The sequence below is a fragment of the Dermacentor silvarum genome, chromosome 7, assembly GCF_013339745.2.
Source record: "Dermacentor silvarum isolate Dsil-2018 chromosome 7, BIME_Dsil_1.4, whole genome shotgun sequence".
NCBI classification, from domain to species: Eukaryota; Metazoa; Arthropoda; class Arachnida; order Ixodida; family Ixodidae; genus Dermacentor; species Dermacentor silvarum.
Genome location: NC_051160.1, coordinates 129,785,976 through 129,805,366, shown reverse-complemented (window position 1 = coordinate 129,805,366; position 19,391 = coordinate 129,785,976). Strand labels below are relative to the sequence as shown.

Genomic DNA, 19,391 nt, shown 5'->3' with positions numbered 1-19,391 from the left:
ATGTCTTCATTTAAATTTGTTAGAATAAAAATGCCGGTAACTCGGGCGATCAGTCTTGCCGCAGAAGACCACTCCAGGTCGCACTCACCTCAAAGAAGGAACAGCACTGAGTGGCTGGATCCGTGGCCTGAGCCCGCCGATACGAGGCCGTCAAGCTGAAGCACCGGCCGTCCACTACCCGGCCGTCCCGCTCCAGACTCACCTGCAACATGCCAGCTGCAATCTAGTAACACTGTAAACCCTCACATTAAAAATGAAAGCTTAAAACTACAGCGTTTAACAACCCCGAACCTACACAGTGAAATCTTAAGGAGACAATGATTAGGTGGTTGCAGATTAATTTCGACCACATGGGTTTCCTTAACATGTACATGAAGCACAGCATACCTAACCTAACCTCTAACCCTCACCAATCCGAAATTTAGCCTCCTTATGGCAATCCAGCTTTCAACTATGACTTCAAGGCAACGTTCCAGTTATTATAAAAGTGACCTACACAGTCGTCAGTGCAGAAAAAAACGTTATGTTGCTGCTTTCTAGTTCAGTCGTCGTCACCTTCACTGTTGCTTTCTTTCTCGCTTCCACTGAAATGGGATACAGCTTCACGGCAGTGTATCCATCCTCATCACAAAGCCGTACATGAAACTAACTTTAATTTCTATTCACGTGAAAACATGAGCTAGTTGATGTTCACATTCGGGTGGGAAAAGCGCTAAGGACACAGGCAAAGTGAAGGAACATGAAAAACGCAGTGCAACATGCCATGTTGTCTCCGAGCTCTCGAGACATACGCTTAAATTTAACTACACGAGCATTTTTGCATCGCAATGTGGCTACCATGGCCAGGTATTAATCCTGCAACCTTGTGCTCAGGCACCAGCATGCCATATACATTGAGCGCCACTGTGGCAGGTACATTGCCGCTCTCACGTGCCTGGTAAGTACGCCTTTCTGCTCCGACATTGCCACAGAGCATTTCACTCAAGTCTGCCTGCTCGTACACCGAGTGCACTGAAACCTTTACATAATGAAATAAATCAATAACTTTTCTCGCTGATATTGGCCTGTAATGGATACATGCATATACCGTAATTTTTATGCATTCACGCTGATGATCTTCAGCTTCTGAAGCACCCCAAAGGGCTGCCTTCGAGTGCAGCTCATTGTCGCAGCTATTCACCAACTACTAACACAGCCAAAACACAAAATAGCAACCCGAAAAGAGGAGGAGAATGAGTAACCATGAAAAAGAGGAGACGGGAACATCAACAAGCAGGGTGTGGAGAGGGTGATAACGAGACTTTGGAAGGTGGAGAACTTTGCCTTGAGGTGCGACTTCACGGCAAAGCAGTGTTCGCTGCTGAAGCCCCACCTTGGGTGCGTAGCCACACCTTCAATCAAAATTCATGCTGCCGTGAAGGCCACACCTCAAGGCGAAATTTGCAAATAACCCACGCACTGACTTAACTGTTGAAATTTTTGGTCCAGGATATATATGCAAGAATACAGTATACTTATAAGAAATATTAGATATAACAAAGGTATCTTTTGTGTCAGATGCAACTTCGCTATAATGAAGCCTGACTGTAGTAAGGCTGCTCATCCTTGCATTTCAAATATTAACTTGCAGCTTCAACAAACAAGACTACGCCTCCCAGAGACGTATCGGAACAAAGCATGGAAACAACGCTAAGGGGAGTGATCGGAAACAATGCTTTGTCACGTTGACAGATATTATGACAACGACTAACACACAAAAAAAAGGCAACTCTTCTTTTTTTCTGTGTTGGTCGCATTTCAGAGCAAGTACTCAGGGCATTGGTGAGAACAAAAATTGCAGAGATTCGGTTTAAAGATACTTGCGCCGCGGTTCACACAGGTGAAACCTGAAAAGCAAAACAAAAGACCATTTGATGACTATAAAATTTTGGTTGTCACTGTCCAACTAACGCAATAACAGTAATGCAATAAAATCCATATGATCACACAGACCTGAAAGATAAATGGACAAAATGTTGAAAAATGTGCTTAATAAAGAAACAACAAACCCTAGACAGCCAACTTTACTTACAACTTACTTTAACCCTGGAAAAACGCACACAGAAAGGTTCAAATTACCATGTGTTATAACGAGGCAAAGTGTTCATATCGTATGCCCACCTTCTGAGACTTTTCAATGCACAAAAATTTAATGTGGGCCAAATTATGGAAAGTCAACCGTGCACTGTAGAATTTGCTTAAGGGCTACCACAGGGGCAAAATACGATGTGTACATTTTCTTTCTAATATTCGGTCGTATCAACAGTTTACCTCTGAGCTTGTATACTTGCAAGCTTTCTACTGAACCTTCACATAATACAATACTTTTGTGCACAGCAGGTGAGGTGTTACTACCCACCTGTGGGTGTATGCAGAGGTTCTTGCGAGAAGTGAGGCACAGGCCCAGCAGAGACATCTCCTCCCCGGTCTCTTGCTTGTAGTGCTCGAGCAGACGACGAAGCTCCTCCACCACCTGCAGAAGGCGCAACGTGGTAGGGGCCGAGAGCACGATCCACAAACACCGGTTCTCACTGGCAAGCAGCGCAGATTATTCCTGAACTCCAGTAACCTTTTTCCCCCTTGGTCTACTATCATCATTGATGTAATCTTTTTATAACATTATTACAAATTTTGTTATATAAGTTGCCACAGCTAGAGAGGTTGCCCATGTCTTGATCAAACCATTAGCTATGGATTCGAAAAGCACTAGCCTTCTTCTTTCTTTAAGTCGATTGAGAAATAAACAATAATTGGTGACAATCTAAGAATGCTGTGGCAGATAAACTGCTGTCCAACTAAGAGAATTTGCACACAGTGGAATCTTGTTGATACGATCTTCACGGGAACCGAAAAATAAAACGTATCATCCAAAAATCGTATTACCCGAAATACATTGCTCCTTTAAGACACTGGCTGGGAAATGAACAAAAAACTTATTATCCCGAAAAACATATTATGCAGAATCGTATCGAGATTCCACTGTAGATGCACCAGCCAGTTACATCCGCTCACTTGCATGACATCACAGTGGAGACAAACGTATTTCAATATCAGTGTTTTTTAGCTTTGGGATGCAAAGGGAACAAGAGCAGGTGCAGAGAAGTTTGGGGGTAAAGCTTCTGTCGAATTCTTAGGTTGTCACTCTCTACAAAAGAGGTGTAATTACACTGTCTACTTCTTCCTTCACTGCTCAGTTTGAACGACGCTACGAAGACTCATCAAAATGCACAGCACATGACTCAAACGTTGTAAATGGCTGAAAAAACAGTACATCGCACCTTTTCTATCTCAGGCATTGTCCGTGAGCAATACAGCAGCTTTGATATCATGGCAGGAAAGGCCTGGAAAGCAAGCATAAAGAAAAACAAACGAAGCACATTGGGACCGTACGAACACAACTTGTGCTCATTCGATTTATGCCCCGGGGCACTCTCAATCACGATCACGCCCGACTGGGATTAAATTCTTGAATTGTGATTGCTCACTTGTGCAGCTTGGGCAAAGAAGCCAATGGCAATGAAGAAATTGAACTCCAATAGGGGCTGATCAGGGTTGAAAGTGCACGTGTGACACCAGCATTGATTTCAGGCCCCTACTGTGGCTTTAAGATGCCCAATTTAGTGGGCCATTACATCAACTCAAACTACCTGCGCCAAGAATGGAGCCATCCCAATATATTGCGTGCACAATGGCTCACTATGTCAAAGTAATTATCAACATCTTATGGCAGGATGAAGGCCTGTCCAGGCGATCTCCCATTATCCCTGTCTTCCGTGCACTGACTCCAACCTATGCTTGCAAATTTCCCAATTTCATCGCAACACATGGTTCATTGCCGTCCATAACTGTGCTTGCCTTCCCTTGGCACCCGCTTTTGTAACTCTTAATAGACCAGCAGCTGTCAGCCCTACCCCTTACATGGCTTGCCCAACATCATTTCTTCCCGTGAATCTTTACTAGAATACTGGCTACCCCTGTTGCCCCTCAAATCCAAAGATTACCACTGCCCTTCTTGTCTCTCAACATTTCACGTATCATTTTTTTCCCTTCTATGCCTGATTGCACAGGAAATCCTTAGCTCCCATGCCGTTCCTGCCATTAAACTGTGGAGCGTGCAGACGAGCTTGCAAACAAACAGAGGAGCCCAAGACCTTGGGACCACTGCCTTTTTATCACTGCTTCTCAAAGGCACTGTTCTTAGACCATGTAATACTCAAAGCACTATACTCAGTTACATAAATCACGTGCAACGCTGCGGAATCACATGCAACGCTGCGTTGGCACCAAAAAAAATATTTCCGAACTAGTTGCAAAAATATTTTGCCAACAGCAATTACGTGAAACTGTTATTTATTTAGGCTCAGTAATAAATAAAAAAAAAGTTTTAATCCTTAAAAATGACCGAACTGTGCTATACTATCTAAACAATGCATTGTTTTAGATCATCTTGCTTTTCATTGTGTTCCATTTTTCACTTTCAGCCCTTCGTGACAGGTTCGCAGTGAAGGACAGCCTGGATAATAGGTACCCTCTTGGCGCAAGATCGCATTTACTCTCAAATATCTTCTACGTTGCTTAAAAGCCACCCTGAGAAGTTTGCATGAGGCAAATTTTCAGCTGTCCCTCAAGAATGGTGTCGACCCTGGATGACTAAACCACTTGACCACAAAACATGTGGAGTGATACACTATGATGGCCGAACTTCTTTTGTAGCTTTGATAGTGTTGCACCCCAAGTATGAAACAGTACAGTCAGCCATTGACGATCGCACTTATGTGGATGCCACTACAAAATCCACTCTCTCTCTCAAGTAAATGCTACATGGTGGTGCACCATCCGCATGTGCACACAATAGTAAATTGTCAGCCAAAACGGCCTCGTCAAGACCTACGTATGACACACTAAACGGAGTCAATAAAATGAATTGTTCATTAATGTGCCACAAAACAGCATACATGCCTTCTGATTTCGTGCATAGGATAAAAAGACACAAAGAAAAAGAACAAAATACACATACCTTACAGAAGTAATTCTATACCATTCTTAAACACAAATTGTATCATATATAAAGAAAGTCAGCAATGTCATTATCATGGTGTTAAATAAACATTGCAATCGAAATATGGGACTCGTATCACAAATCACTAACACATTGTGATCTCTAAACACACAATTCTGACGAAATCGCATTTCCGGTAAACAAAAACACACAGTGCGAACTGAAATCAATAATTTAAAGTACCAATGAATACATTTATGCAAAATACCAAGTCCTGCACTTTACGTCCTCAATTCAATGTTTTCAGGACGTACCTGTTAGGAACTCTCGTGTAACTGTAACAATAACAACAAACCATGTACTACCTACCGAAGAGTATAGTATTAACACTCTGCATTGCATTTTTTTTTTTTTCATTTTGCCCTCAAAAACGACACCAATGCTACTGTACAACACCAAACAATAGCATGGCCTCTGTTCTGCAATATCACTGATGATTAGGTACAGATGCATGCCATAGCAATAGTAATTCAATTACCGTATTTACTCAAATCTAACGCACAATTTTTTTCCGATAAAACAGGTCCAGAAATTGCGTGCACGTTAGAATTGAGTACGACCCTAAATCTGTATTACCATATAGCCGTTGGCATTTCAAAATGGCCGCCTCGCACGCACTTCGAGCCTAGCTGCCATAGCTTCCTCCATGTGCTGCAGTACACGTGCTTAGGCATTAGTCTACTGCATGGAGGAAAGAAACAAAACAGGGGCGGGTATTCTGTAAGAGTCTACCTAGTGGACTGTCCATTTCGGCTGTCGCTGATTCGCTGCTGCTTGACGTGCAGGAAGGTGCCAGCCAGTCTCCTTCCTGCACGTCAAGCAGCAGCCAATCAGCAACAGCCGAAATGGACAGTCCACTAGGTAGACTCTTACAGAATACCCGCCCCAGGACAGGCCCTGACGTCAGTTTTTTGAAGCTGGAAGTGCAGCCATGTTGGTGTGACATCTTCCTTTGTGCCTCCAACCAGGGGTGCTGCAGCTGGCCGGAGCAGATGGGCACGAACTTTGAACTTGCATTGTTACGAGCCGCCAGACGTTTGTGCTGCCGACGCGTGTCAGAAGAAAGCCTAGGAAACTTCTGTAGCAGTTTTAGTGAAGCAGACGTGCTACTGTGTTTTTCCGTGGCACGTTGAAGACGACGACGAAGACCCGCACTATGATTGCTTGAGTGTATCTGTTGCTGGTTGACACTCACACTCACAGACCCAAAACACAACTTTGAAGCTTAAACACCACACCCCAAAGTCAGTTTTTCTCGTGAACAAATGTGCTGCAAGAAAGACACCGACGGAAAAAATCTTATCTCACTTTTCAGAGGCCGAGAGCAGCAGTGAGAGTTTCAGGAGCGCGGTTGCTAAGGCAATGTTTACGTTTGGAGTACCCGTCCCAGTGCTCCTTTGTCAAAAACAGCATGTGACCTCCACCACTTCTTCCTCCAATACGTCCGTGCTGGCCGGGGCCTCTCCTGGGTTTCCTGCCTCCATGGTCTACCGTCTGTCTCCCCATTTTCTGCGTCTGTTATATCACCATAAAGTGCCGAGTTCATCATGATGCCGCATTTAAAAGGAAAGTGATGATGTGTGTGGAGACAGGACGGAAATCGGGCCTCATCACGGGCGTTCGGAGAATCCGAAACTTGCGTCCGCACGGGACTGGCGCAAACAGAAGGAGAGGATTTTTGCCAGCAAAGCAACGCGGAAGGGTTTCAGTGCACCGAAGCGGCACGTATTTTGCACCGATCCACTTCAGCGATATGATCGTCTCAGCCCTATCTTGAAAGCTAAATGCGATGTGAGGAGTCTACCGCGCGCTGTGTTTTCGCCGGGTCGCATTGAAACGAGAGACATGCTAGCACGAAGATCAATTCGCTCGCCGCGCTTCGTCTCACCAGCGTTTTGACAGTGAGTTTCAGCGGTCAACAAGCGATAAGTGTTTATACAGTAAAAGCTCGATGATACGAATCTCACGGGGTCACGAAAAATATTTGTATTAGCCGAAATTCGTATCATCGAAACAATTAAAACTACTGTCGCATCTCGATAATTCGAACTCGAAGGGGCCCGAAAATTTGTTCGAATTAAAAGGACGTATTTTTGAAGTATTCGTGCACCATAGCACGATGCACGAACGGTGCGAGTCGTGAAATATCGCGGCGCGCAAGCGCATAGCAAGCGCGGGCCACGAAACTGCCCACGCCGGCTAACGGTCGCTTCCCGATAACGACAGAAAACGAAGCTTCAGGGAGCGAGCGGGCGGCGCCGGCACACGGGTGCGCGCGGAGACTGTCGAAGGTGAGGGAGGAGGGCGGCAGGGAAGCGGACGAGTCAACTCCGCCGCTTCGGTGGCTCCCCTCGCCCTCCCTGTCAACTCCCTCGTAGCTCTCTCACCTTCGACTCCGTGCGCACATCTCCGTGCGCGCCCGCCGCCGTGCTGGCGCCAGCTTATTTTAGCCGCCCCCTGAAGTTTCGTTTTCTGCCATTATCGGGAAGCGAGCGTTTGCGGGCGTGGCAGTTTCGTTCGCCCGACTGTGCCTCCGCCGCTGCTTCCCTCTGCGCTGCTGCCGCAGCGTGCAAGGTCAACATGTGACTAGAAAATAGAGGAGAAGGGTTCACTGCCATTTTATTCGCGTGGCTGAGACTTCGGCACTAGTGTGTGCTATAATACGATTGTCTAGAACACTCTAGTCGGCACGTACACGCTTGTTCCGGGGCGATGCAGAAACGGCGACCTTGCAATTTGAGAGAGGGGGAAATTTCCGCAGCGGGTTCTTTTTTTTTTTTCCCCCGTTCCTTCGCGCGCGGCATTGAGGGGTCTCTCCTGAGCTTTTGCTTTATAGCGGTCTCGGAGCAATGCCGGTCGGAGGCGCCGCCGCGTTATTTGGCACGCTGCTAAGAGCATTGTGGGTACGCGGAAAGTTCGAAATAAGCGTGTTCGAATTAACGAGATTCGACTGTAGCTAAATTAAAGAGTCAGAGGTGAACTCACTCAGGCACATGTACGTAAAAAGCATTTATTTCTTGAAGCGCCATTGCTTCAAACTCTTCGCGCCCAGTCGCGGAGTCCGCGCTGTCCGGCGCCTGCGCCTCCGCACCAAAAGAGAAGGAGAGAAAGCGCGTGACTGCGCGCTGTTCTCTTTCGCGGCCGTCGGTGGGGCAGCGTTTATTCGTATCAACCGACGCAGGCTGAAAATCGATTCGTAACAACCGTTCTCTAGCACGTTGCAAAGTAATGGGGCTCGGCCGGGACCACAGAAAAATTCGTATCATCCGGAAATTCGTATTAGCCGTGATCGTATCATCGAGCTTTTACTGTATTTACTTGTTCACGGGTGACACCGTGCTTGTTAATTTATTTAGTAAGCGAATGTTTGCAAGTTTATACGGCCGATAAAACTACTATCCTTACTTCATATAGTGGTCTACTAATTTGCTGTCGCAATCGATGCTTCGCCTTTCAGGCGAAACTGCGACTTGTTTTATTCATCGCAACTTCAGTGCGCCAGGAGTAATCTTGGTTTTTCCAAATGAGAGAAAGTTGGGTATTTCCGTGGTACCCCCTGTAAAGGACTTTCTTTTTCGGGGGGGGGGGGGGGGGGGCACGGAAAACTGGTGCGCGTTACAATCGAGGGCGCATTGGAATCGAATAAATACAGTAATTTAATTCTGAGAATTTCATGTACCAAAACCATGATCTGATTATGAGGCATGCTGCAGAGGGTTTCATTTGGCTACCTGGGGTTGTGGACCTAAATCTTCGTACACAAATGTTTTTTTTTCTTTCGCCACCATCTTAATGCAGTCGCCGTGGTCAGGATTGAACGTGCAATGCAGTGCCACAGCGATTGGGCCACCACAGAGGGTCAAAGCAATGTGTCAGAAATATATGCAGGGTCCTTCGTTTTCGAGTAAAACCCAATAAATGCCAATTTTTGCACCCCCCCAAAATTTATGAAATCAGGTTAAACCCAATTTGTCCCCAAAGTCTGCCCTTTCGTAAAGGATAATTATAAATCCAGGTGTTACACAACTAATGAACGCTGACCACCTTTTCTGAGTGAGTGGTCAAGATATTGCCACGGGGAGAACTAGTCAAGCGAAGGTGTATTTACACGTATTTACAAATTGCAGCAATGCTGGATACCCAAGATGGTTGCCCAAAGCAGCTGCACACTCTCTTCGCCAAATCATTGTCCTTGTTCACAGTCACACTATGCCTCTCTGCTCCGTAACAATATATAATATTGTTACGGTGAAGGGAAAGAAGAAGCATGACGCGAACGAGAGGAAGACGAAGTTTCTGGCCGTTGCCTGAACGCCATATTTCTTCGCTTGTAAATATACATCCTTCTACACTCGTGGGCCTGCTTTCTTCCTGCAACATTTTGGTGGAGGTGCTGGGTACAATCACGGAACTTCGCAGTGGACGTCATCTACCTGCCGCCACAATGGCAGATCAACCGACACAACCGACAACGCCTCAGCCGTCCACGCCAACGGTCATCCTCACTCATCTGCGGGACCCGGGGACATTTTGTGGCACGGACAACACCGACGTCGAGGACTGGCTTGCGATGTACGAACGAGTGTGCGACAACAACAGGTGGGGTCCAACAATGATGCTAGCAAACCTCATGTTTTATCTGAAAGGAACTGCGAAGCAATGGTACGATACGCATGAAGCTGACCTAACAAGCTGGGATGTCTGCAAAGAAAAAATGCGTGACCTGTTTGGCAGACCTGTCGGTCGTCAGTTGGCAGCAAAAAAGAACTTGCATGCCGCGCTCAGACGTCCACAGAATCCTATGTCGTGTACATACAGGATGTGCTGGCTCTCTGCCGCAAGGCTGATAACACCATGACCGAGGCGGACAAGATTGGTCACATACTAAAAGGTATTGCAGACGACGCCTTCAATCTCCTGATGTGTAAGGATTGTGCCACTGTGGATGCAATTATAAAGGAGTGCCGGCGCTTCGAACAGGCGAAAGGCCGCCGCGTCCCTCAACATTTCGACAGGCTGCCCAATACCGCCGCGACATCTTCGTGCGCAGACCCGCCGCGGTTCGTTCAGCCGACAGGATCAGAAGATCTAACGCGTATCGTTCGCCGCGAGCTTGAGGCCATGGCTCCGGCTCCAATTCGTTCCGACTGTCGGGAAAGTGTGCCCGCTATCTCGCTTATACAAGCGGTCGTTCGGGAAGAAATAGCGAGTTTGGGCATTCCATCTCTCTGCTCGGTCCGCCATACGAACACCTACCAGATTTCTCCGGCCGCTCGCTCCCAGACGCAAAGCTTCCCACCACTCCGCCGCAACCCCGCTGACTGGCGCACACCGGATGACAGAGCCATCTGTTTTAATTGTTCCGGTATTGGACACATCGCCCGTCATTGCCGTAATCGCTGGTCGTCGTCTCCTCGGTGGTCGTCTCCGAGTCACTACCGCCAAGTCCAAGACAATCGCACTTTCTCGCCCTACCCACCGCCTCGGAACATCAACGCCGACAGTGCTCCACCAAGATCCAGCCGCTCCCCGTCTCCGCAAGGCCGTCGGTCCCGTTCTCCTCTCGTTCACCGCTCTTCGTCCCCATCTGCAACCGGTCGCTTCCCTTCGGGAAACTAGGCGGTGCAGCTCCCGGAGGTGAAGCTGCAACTCCGACCCGGCCCACAAATCCTCTGTTGACCCTGCCTACACGTGGAAACCTACTGGACATTGAAGTTGATGGTGTTCCTGTCACATCTCTCGTTGACACAGGAGCGCAGCTTTCAGTTATGAGCGCTGCTCTCGTCACCTCCTGTCATCTTATCGGGATATCTTTGATTTGGACGACCGTCCACTTGGTCACACATCTGTTGTCACGCATCGCATCAACACCGGTGACGCCAGCCCCATTCATAGGCGGCCATATCGTGTCTCCGCAACAGAAAGGGCCATAATCCAGAAAGAGGTCGACAAGATGATGGACAAGGACATCATTGAACCTTCCAGTAGCCCGTGGGCATCACCGGTAGTCTTAGTAAAGAAAAAAGACAACTCGTGGCGCTTCTGCGTTGACTACCGTCACCTCAACAAGATAACAAAGAAGGATGTTTATCCCCTGCCTCGCATTGACGACGCTCTTGACTGCCTTCACGGATCCCAATACTTTTCATCAATTGACCTCCGCTCCGGCTATTGGCAGATTAGCGTCGACGAGATGGACCGCAAGAAAACCGCCTTCGTCACACCGGACGGTCTGTACCAATTTAAAGTCATGCCCTTTGGATTATGCAATGCGCCAGCTACATTCGAGCGCATGATGGACTCTCTGCTGCGCGGCTTGAAGTGGTCTACATGCCTCTGTTACCTCGACGATGTGATTGTGTTTTCGTCGACCTTTGAGAGCCACCTGAGACGCCTCACGACCATACTCTCCGTGTTTCGCAGGGCTGGCCTTCAGCTAAACTCCTCCAAGTGCCATTTCGGTCGCCGTGAAATTACCATGCTCGGCCATCTCGTAAACGCCGCCGGAATCCAGCCTGATCCACAGAAAGTCCACGCTGTGCGCAATTTTCCTGTACCTTGTTCAACAAACGATGTCCGTAGTTTTCTGGGCTTATGCTCTTATTTCCGGCGATTTGTGAAACAATTTGCCGACATCGCTCGCCCTCTCACTGACCTTCTTAAGAAAGATGCCTCTTTCTCTTGGGGACCACTGCAGGAGCAAGCCTTCTCTACCCTGATCGAGCGGCTTACAACCTCCCCGATTCTGTCACACTTTGACCCTTCTGCGCCTACTGAAGTACGAACTGACGCGAGTGGTTATGGCATCGGCGCTGTCCTCGCTCAACGTCAACAGGGCCACGACCGTGTCATCGCTTACGCCAGCCGCCTTCTTTCCACGCCCGAGCAAAATTACTCCATCACTGAGAGGGAATGCCTCGCGCTCGTATGGGCGGTCGCGAAATTTCGGCCGTACCTTTTCGGTCGGAGCTTCTGCATCGTAACCGATCATCACGCTCTCTGCTGGCTCTCCTCTTTGAAGGACCCAACTGGACGACTTGCACGTTGGGCATTGCGTCTACAAGAATATACATTTTCTATTACGTATAAGTCAGGGCGCCTGCATAAAGACGCTGACTGCCTGTCCCGCAATCCCGTGGATCAACCGGACGATACCGATGCAGACTCGGACATCAGTATTCCGTCTCTCTCCGGCTTTCTCCATATTGGCGACGAGCAACGCCAAGATCCTGTTCTTCGAACACTTATGGAACGCCTAAGCTCCTCGCCTAATGACCCGTCTCTGCGGATGTTCACCTTGCGCGATGGAACTTTATACCGTCGTAGTGTTCGTCCTGATGGCCCGGAGCTGCTCCTAGTCGTTCCAAAGCACCTTCGACTGGCCGTGCTCCAGCAACTTCACGACGCTCCTACTGCTGGACATCTGGGCATCACTCGTACTTACGACCGCCTGCGGCGCCGCTTCTTCTGGCCCGGCATTTATCGCTCTGTGCGCCGTTATGTCACTTCTTGCGACCTGTGTCAGCGCCGCAAGACGCCTGCTATGCCTCCTGCTGGTTTGCTTCAACCAATTGATATCCCTACAGAGCTCTTCTTCCGTGTGGGCCTCGACCTCCTTGGCCCCTTTCCTATTTCTATGAAAGGAAACAAATGGATTGCTGTAGCAACAGATTATGCCACGAGATATGCCATTACACGAGCGATGCCAACCAGCTGCGCTACAGATGTCGCCGACTTCCTACTATACGACGTCATCCTGCACCACGGCGCCCCTCGCCAGTTACTCACGGATCGTGGCCGCTACTTTCTCTCGAAGGTCGTCGATGATGTGCTCCGCTCCTGTTCTACAGAACACCAGCTCGCTACCGCATACCACCCTCAAACGAACGGCCTCACCGAACGACTCAACCGCACACTAACGGAAATGCTGGCCCTGTACGTTTCCGACGATCACCGCGACTGGGACGTCGCTTTACCGTACATCACTTTCGCATACAACTCGTCCCGTCACGATACTGCCGGATTCTCCCCATTTTACCTTTTGTATGGCCGCGACCCCACCTTGCCCTTCGACACGTTGCTACCTTCCGCAGTACAATCACCCAGCACTGGTTACGCTCGCGATGCTGTTGCCTTAGCCGCCCAGGCCCGAGAGGTCGCCCATCATCGCCTCACAGTCTCGCAAGCTTCTCAAAAACGACGCTACGACCTTCGGCACCGAGACCACCATTTTTCCCCTGGTTCCCTTGTCCTTCTCTGGACGCCTTCACGTCGAGTCGGCTTGTCGGAAAAACTCCTTTCCCGTTATTCTGGTCCATACCAGATCTTACGACAACTGTCCGACGTGACATACGAGATCGCCCCAGTCGGTCAGCCTTCAGTGTCTCCCAACGTCACCAGCGATGTTGTTCACGTCGCCAGGCTCAAGCCCTATGTCTCCCCATTAAGCGACGCTCCATAACCTGCACCGGGACGGAGCTAACCCCACCGGCAGGGTGATGTTACGGTGAAGGGAAAGAAGAAGCGTGACGCGAACGAGAGGAAGACGAAGTTCTGGCCGTTGCCTGAACGCCATATTTCTTCGCTTGTAAATATACATCCTTCTACACTCGTGGGCCTGCTTTCTTCCTGCAACAATATTATTAAAAGTAATAATATGTGAATATGCCTTATACCCCATTTCCACTTGACATTCAAGCGAAAATGTGCACATATAAACATAACATATTCAGCGTCTGCAGGCCTTGAGTGAACAAGAGCTTGTTGCTTTTTCAGTAGCCGCGTTTAGATGAATACAACAATGGCGCATTGCGTCGCAATTCCCGAATGTCACTTGCATGCAAACAGCGGTAATGCATTGGGAAGTGAATTAACACAGGCTTAATTTTGCTGTGCATTACGAACAGTAGCTATGACATTGAGAGGATGCTTACCCAACTACATTATGCTCAGAGAAGGATGGTTAATTTGTCTGGTTGGTATTTCACTATTGTACTGCAGGAGCATATACTGGGAACCAGTAACACAGGATGAAAGGCATGGCAGGTACCCCCCCAGCACACTAGGATGGACACAGAAATGCTCCCAATGCATATCATCATGTATGCCGACAATAGCATGTAAGATAAGAAAAAGCATCACATCTGCGAAACACGCCCCATGAGCACAACATTTTGTACTTTTTCCTTGGTTAATTAAGAAAAGTCCACAGAACAAAGTTAAAAATGTCTTACCAAACTCACCTCTGTTGACGTGGTCTTTTTTGAATTATTATTAATGTCTGACAACGAGGATTTGTAGAGATGAGTTCGTCACATGATTTGTGAGCAGCTCTTTTTTGTCATTACATGTTCCTGCTAGTTATTTGGCTTAAATAGAACGTTTGTGTCCAAAGGGACAGTATTGCTTGTGTTAACTGTTTGTAAAAATTACTAGAAAAAACTCGAGCACTGGACAGCTGCAGAACAAAACCCCCGATTTCTCCCCGTATTTCCCCGCTTTAAAAATAGCACCCAATTTTAAAAATATAAAACCTGAAAACGAAGGACCTTTAAAGATATGACATCTCTAAATATGGCAGTGTATGCCACCTGTACCTCAACGTCACTGATTGTGAGATACAGATGCCACATACTGCTGGCACAAACTCGAGGTTCTTGCTTGTTAGCGGGTCGCAGCCGTGCTTGTTCCACGAGTGCTCGAGCCTGTCCCACGCGTGAACACAAAAGGCGCCATCTCCAATACTGACCTTCTGGTAGGCAAGGATGAGGGCAAGCAGGGTGACCGTTTTTCCCGTGCCCGATGGCATCTCCAACACCCCATGGCCCTGCAAAACACACAGTGACTTACTGCACAACAGGTCCTCACATGCATTTCACCATCACTTAGCATGAGGGAGTAAGGTGTTCCTGAACACAAAAGCATGCAGTAGCTGCTTCGGTATCAATACGCAACTGTGCTTAAAGACTGCTCTCGCGCGCAATATTGAAGTGACACTAAAGAGAAACGCCGAAGATGGAATAGTATTTATTTAACTGAGCTAGTTGGTTCATAGCCGAGACAAACTTAAACAGATGAACAAGAGACTCGGGGAGAGACAAGGACGTCGCTGTACTATCAACTGACTTTTAGTTTCGCCCATGCGGCTACATATATAGTAATGACTGTGCAAAAAAAACTAAATACATAACATCCACACCTCGTGCTAGCCACGTAAAGGTTGTCAATAGCCCTTAGGATTGATACCGTAATTTTTAAAAAACTCTATTTCCATTATTTCACAGCAATTGGTGGGTTATTGAAACAGAAAATTAAGGTCAAGTTAATCTTTTGAAATTTGTGCTGAAAAGTATTTTAGTGCAATTTGGCCATTTAAACTTTTGAAACTTGGTACGTTCCGTTTTGGGCTCTCTTAGAATACAATGCAGTCTATCTTTGCCGATAAAAAAGTTCACTAGGCCTGAGCAGGCATCGTCAAAGTTCATGACATCACGGTAAGCTGACACGGGATCTTGAAGGCAGCATCGCCACCAGTTCGTTGTTTCTGGTTTTTTTTTTTTTTTTTTTTTTTATGCTTACCAAGCAACTTCTAATGGCAAGAGTAGCTTTTTGGCTAATGTGGAAGGCTAACCTACTAATAGAGCTCAAACAACTTTTCAAGGTCAAAAAGAAAAACCAAAACATTTATTTCAATTTGTAGAAACCCTACCAACATGAAAGAATGCCACCTGGCAAGTATGGCGGTTGGGAAACCCTTATACAAGATATTTAAATGTGATAAGTCTCGAAATGCCCCACCTGGTGCCATTGAACATTATCATGACACCATTACACAGAGCGAAATTTGCTGACATCGTGTAGCAATGAGGCTAAGTGTAATGCTATTGCTCATAAAAAAAAAACGTTAACAAAATTAAGTGGAGCCTCCCTGAATGGAAACTGTCCAAGATATGTGTAGCATTATATGGAAATCGGTGTAGTGTGGAATGTGGTATGCGCGGTAATGATGTGTGTGGGGGTTATGCTGATGTAGTATGGGGGACGTTATTTATATATGTGTGAGGCATGCGAGCAGAGAGATGCCCATATTTACACTGCGAAAAATATATATATATACATTCCGCACAACGCCGACCACCATATAATGCTACGCATATCTTCGACAGTTCCCGTTATGGGAGGTGCCGCTTGATTTGTTTGTGCAATGCCCGGTGCGGCATAACCAATGCATTAATGCAGTCATGGGCAGCGGAGGGAGGATAGCTGCGCATGCATGCGTAATTAATGCACGAGTGGCAGATCCTCCCGTTTTGGGTCTGCTTTAGTCACCGTCTATCCTTACTGATGGGGTGTTCACTAGGGCGTCCCATAGTGCTTTTCATCCCTCTTTTCGTATAGGCTTAGGCATTTTTAGCCTAGGTTCAACGCCTTTTTGCTACGTATAACATGTGGGGAACGGCAAAAGCAGACGGGCTCATAGAATTTTTTGCCCCAGTGCACCTATGTTATCACAGACAAGGGGTCATTTGTCATCGTACTCCAGATGGCAGCTATCAACCATGCACACAATGGACTTAAACTGCGCATTCTCACCCTTTATTGGGAAAGATGTTTTCTGGCTTCACACACAATTTTTTTCAACCAACTAGCCTTATAATGCTATGCATTAAAACTGCTGCACTAGTTTCCCCTGGCTGCACTCACATGTGGCAGCTGCAGCGATCGCACGAACTCAGCCTATATATCATGATGCAACATATTCTGGGTACTAAAACCGAGACTGGTTGATAAAAACAAGTATTGCCACAAGTTATTTACGGCACTCCGGCACTTTCCAATACTAGTTCCATGGTTTAGAGCTTCTGGGCTTTCAAATAAACAAAAAATGACGAGTCTGAAATGTCATGTCTGTACATCTTTAGCTACAGGGAGCCTGCAATACTTATGAATATGGTAAGCAAACCTGCACGGTTGCTAAACGATACTCTCACCAACATTTGAGCTGCATGTAAGCAGTATCCATGCATGAAGCTGAAAGCACTTGAGAAGCTTGAATCCTCAACATTGCGCTCTTTACTGTCACTTCTCTTACTTTCCATGTACTGTCGCACTGCTAACATAAAGATCCTTGACACTATAGTAATTTGAACCTTGAGAGTCTCACAAGGCCAGCATGACACTGCTGAACTGGTGCTCAACGAAGGCTGGCACTAACCTTGGCGTCGAGGCACTGCTTGAGTTGTACCATGTAGGCATACTGCTCGGGGTAGATGTAGTCGTAGGGGAAAAACACCGGCAGGCCATCAACGTCGATCCTAGCAGGAACAGATCACACGCTGCTCATTATTCACGTTACTACGGACACAGCAAACGCCCTTGTCACAAATGCGGTTTCAATCCTCATTGGGATCAATCTACAGTGAACACGTCGAACGAGCATGCATCTGAAAACGACCGTCTATCAGCGCTCGATGTGCAATGACTAAAGCTCGATTAAAAGTATACAAAGTAACTGAATTCCAATTCGTTCCAATTATGCGCGTAATAAAGCTCTGGAAGGGCGCATCTCCTCAAGTCGCTATAGTGCGTCGAACAGCGGCCGACCGAGGGAGAAGTCGCCTGCAATTGGCGTATTGCATCGAGTCGGAGCGAGCTCTCCGTCGCCCGTTCCTGAAGCTGGACGCAAAGATTAGGCGACGGTCACCGGGAACAACACTTCAACTAGGCAACGGTCAAAGCCACAACACGAAGACTTCGCAACCGAAGAGGCCGCACGTCAAATGCCGCGCGGTTCGACAGCAGAGGAAGATCGCACGAGATATTTCGCCTACTTCATCCTGAAACTAGTGCAACTGTCGGCGCAGGGCTCCGGTCACGTTCAGCACGTCGTCGAGTAGGATCGTATGGTGTCAACCAGTGAAAGCCACAGTAGTCATTGCAAAGAGAAAGTTGCGGCTACGCTGCACCGGCATCCACAGCACGCCACACACTTGCGTAGTGCGTGCGTGTGTGCTCAAAGCACACAGCGCGCTCATACATGTTTGCATCATTTTTGCTGTGACGCCAACAATGACAAGCCAAGTCAAGTAACATGTGCGACAACAAAGTTTTACAAATTTAAAATTTTATTTATAGCTACTGCCTTATTGATATCGTTTTAATTAAGCTTTTGTACTTGTTTATTAGACAAATCTGGCAAATCATTAGAAACATTTTATCATCATCAACAGCAAAAACATTTGGTTTGATCCAATCCAATCCAACAACGTTAAAATTTGTGTTTCGTTTTTGTTTCGTCTTTGCGCCTTCACTTGCGCCCACGAAAATTTACACGTTTTTACGCCCATCGTTCCATGGTGACGGTGCTCAACGCGCCACTTGAGTGGAAAATTTTGCTTGCCGCTTGTTCTCGTAATTGTGTGATCTACAAGTAGTGGCCGTTCGACTCGCGAGAAAGCGGAAAAGCCGTACAACCGGCAGGCCCGCGAAGTTACTGTACCAACTAGTCTAGTAACGTGCTACCACGGGTGCTACCCTTGCTCACAGAGCGTTGCTTTCGGCGGCAGCTCCTTGTGAAACGGCGATGAACAGTCCTGGTGAACTGGTGAACCCGTAATCCTGTTGTGCAAGAACTGCTGTGGGCAACCTAGCATCTCGTTCACCGCGTTTGACAGGTCGGTACCCAACGTACGGTACCGGCATCGCACCCACTGATATCGACCTGCGACTCCTCGGCAATGGGACTGCACACCATTCTCAAAAAGTTGAAGCGCAAGGAGAAGGAAATTCGAGTCCTCATACTGTATCCTTTATACCTCACGAGACATCACTCGTGATGCAGAGTGCAACTGGGCTGACATCTAACCGAGCTAAAATCATTGCACAGGGAAACCCTGCATCAGCTATGCACCAATCCCGTTTATTTGCGAGACTGAAGTCTCAGCAAGTGTAGCCATATGGATATATTCGGTGTTAGCATGTTTATGATGACCATCCTTATTATTTCTGTTAAGTGGTGTTGCGCTAATGAGCTTGCGGATGCGAGGTTGATCTTGGCCGAGGCTGCCGCATTTTGATGAGGTCGAAACGCAAAAACACTCGTGTGCCTAGATTTAGGTACACGTTAAATAACTCCAGGCAGTCGAAATTACTACGTACCTCATAATCAGATCGTACTTTTGGCATTAAACAAATTAATTTAAGAATTTTTATTTCTGTTAAGCATTTCCATGTTTTATTGTAGAAATCCTTCACCGAAAATTAGCGCTTACGATGCTCGTTTTTTTTTACTATT

At 47.2% G+C, this 19,391-nt stretch overlaps 2 protein-coding genes across 3 annotated transcripts in view; one reads left to right on the top strand and one right to left on the bottom strand.

Annotated features, from left to right (window-relative positions):
* LOC119458437 (general transcription and DNA repair factor IIH helicase subunit XPD-like) overlaps positions 1–19,391 on the bottom strand; it is a 185,702-nt gene that overhangs the window by 44,653 nt on the left and 121,658 nt on the right. Inside the window, exons 1-6 of one of the 2 annotated variants that reach the window (XM_037720274.2) lie at positions 17,929–18,113; positions 17,313–17,412; positions 14,847–14,924; positions 3,318–3,380; positions 2,399–2,512; positions 89–202 (exon numbers count right to left, since the gene is read on the bottom strand). In XM_037720274.2, coding sequence (XP_037576202.1) covers positions 89–202; positions 2,399–2,512; positions 3,318–3,380; positions 14,847–14,924; positions 17,313–17,412; positions 17,929–17,933 — 474 coding nt within the window. In that variant the 5' untranslated portion in view covers positions 17,934–18,113. Of the gene's footprint in view, positions 1–88; positions 203–2,398; positions 2,513–3,317; positions 3,381–14,846; positions 14,925–17,312; positions 17,413–17,928; positions 18,114–19,391 lie in introns of those variants that run through there. The other variant, XM_049671203.1, reaches the window with a different exon arrangement.
* LOC119458434 (ADP-ribosylation factor-like protein 2) overlaps positions 18,387–19,391 on the top strand; it is a 139,045-nt gene continuing 138,040 nt past the window's right edge. Inside the window, exon 1 of the mRNA XM_049671207.1 lies at positions 18,387–18,899. Coding sequence (XP_049527164.1) covers positions 18,835–18,899 — 65 coding nt within the window. The 5' untranslated portion in view covers positions 18,387–18,834. The remainder of the gene's footprint in view (positions 18,900–19,391) is intronic.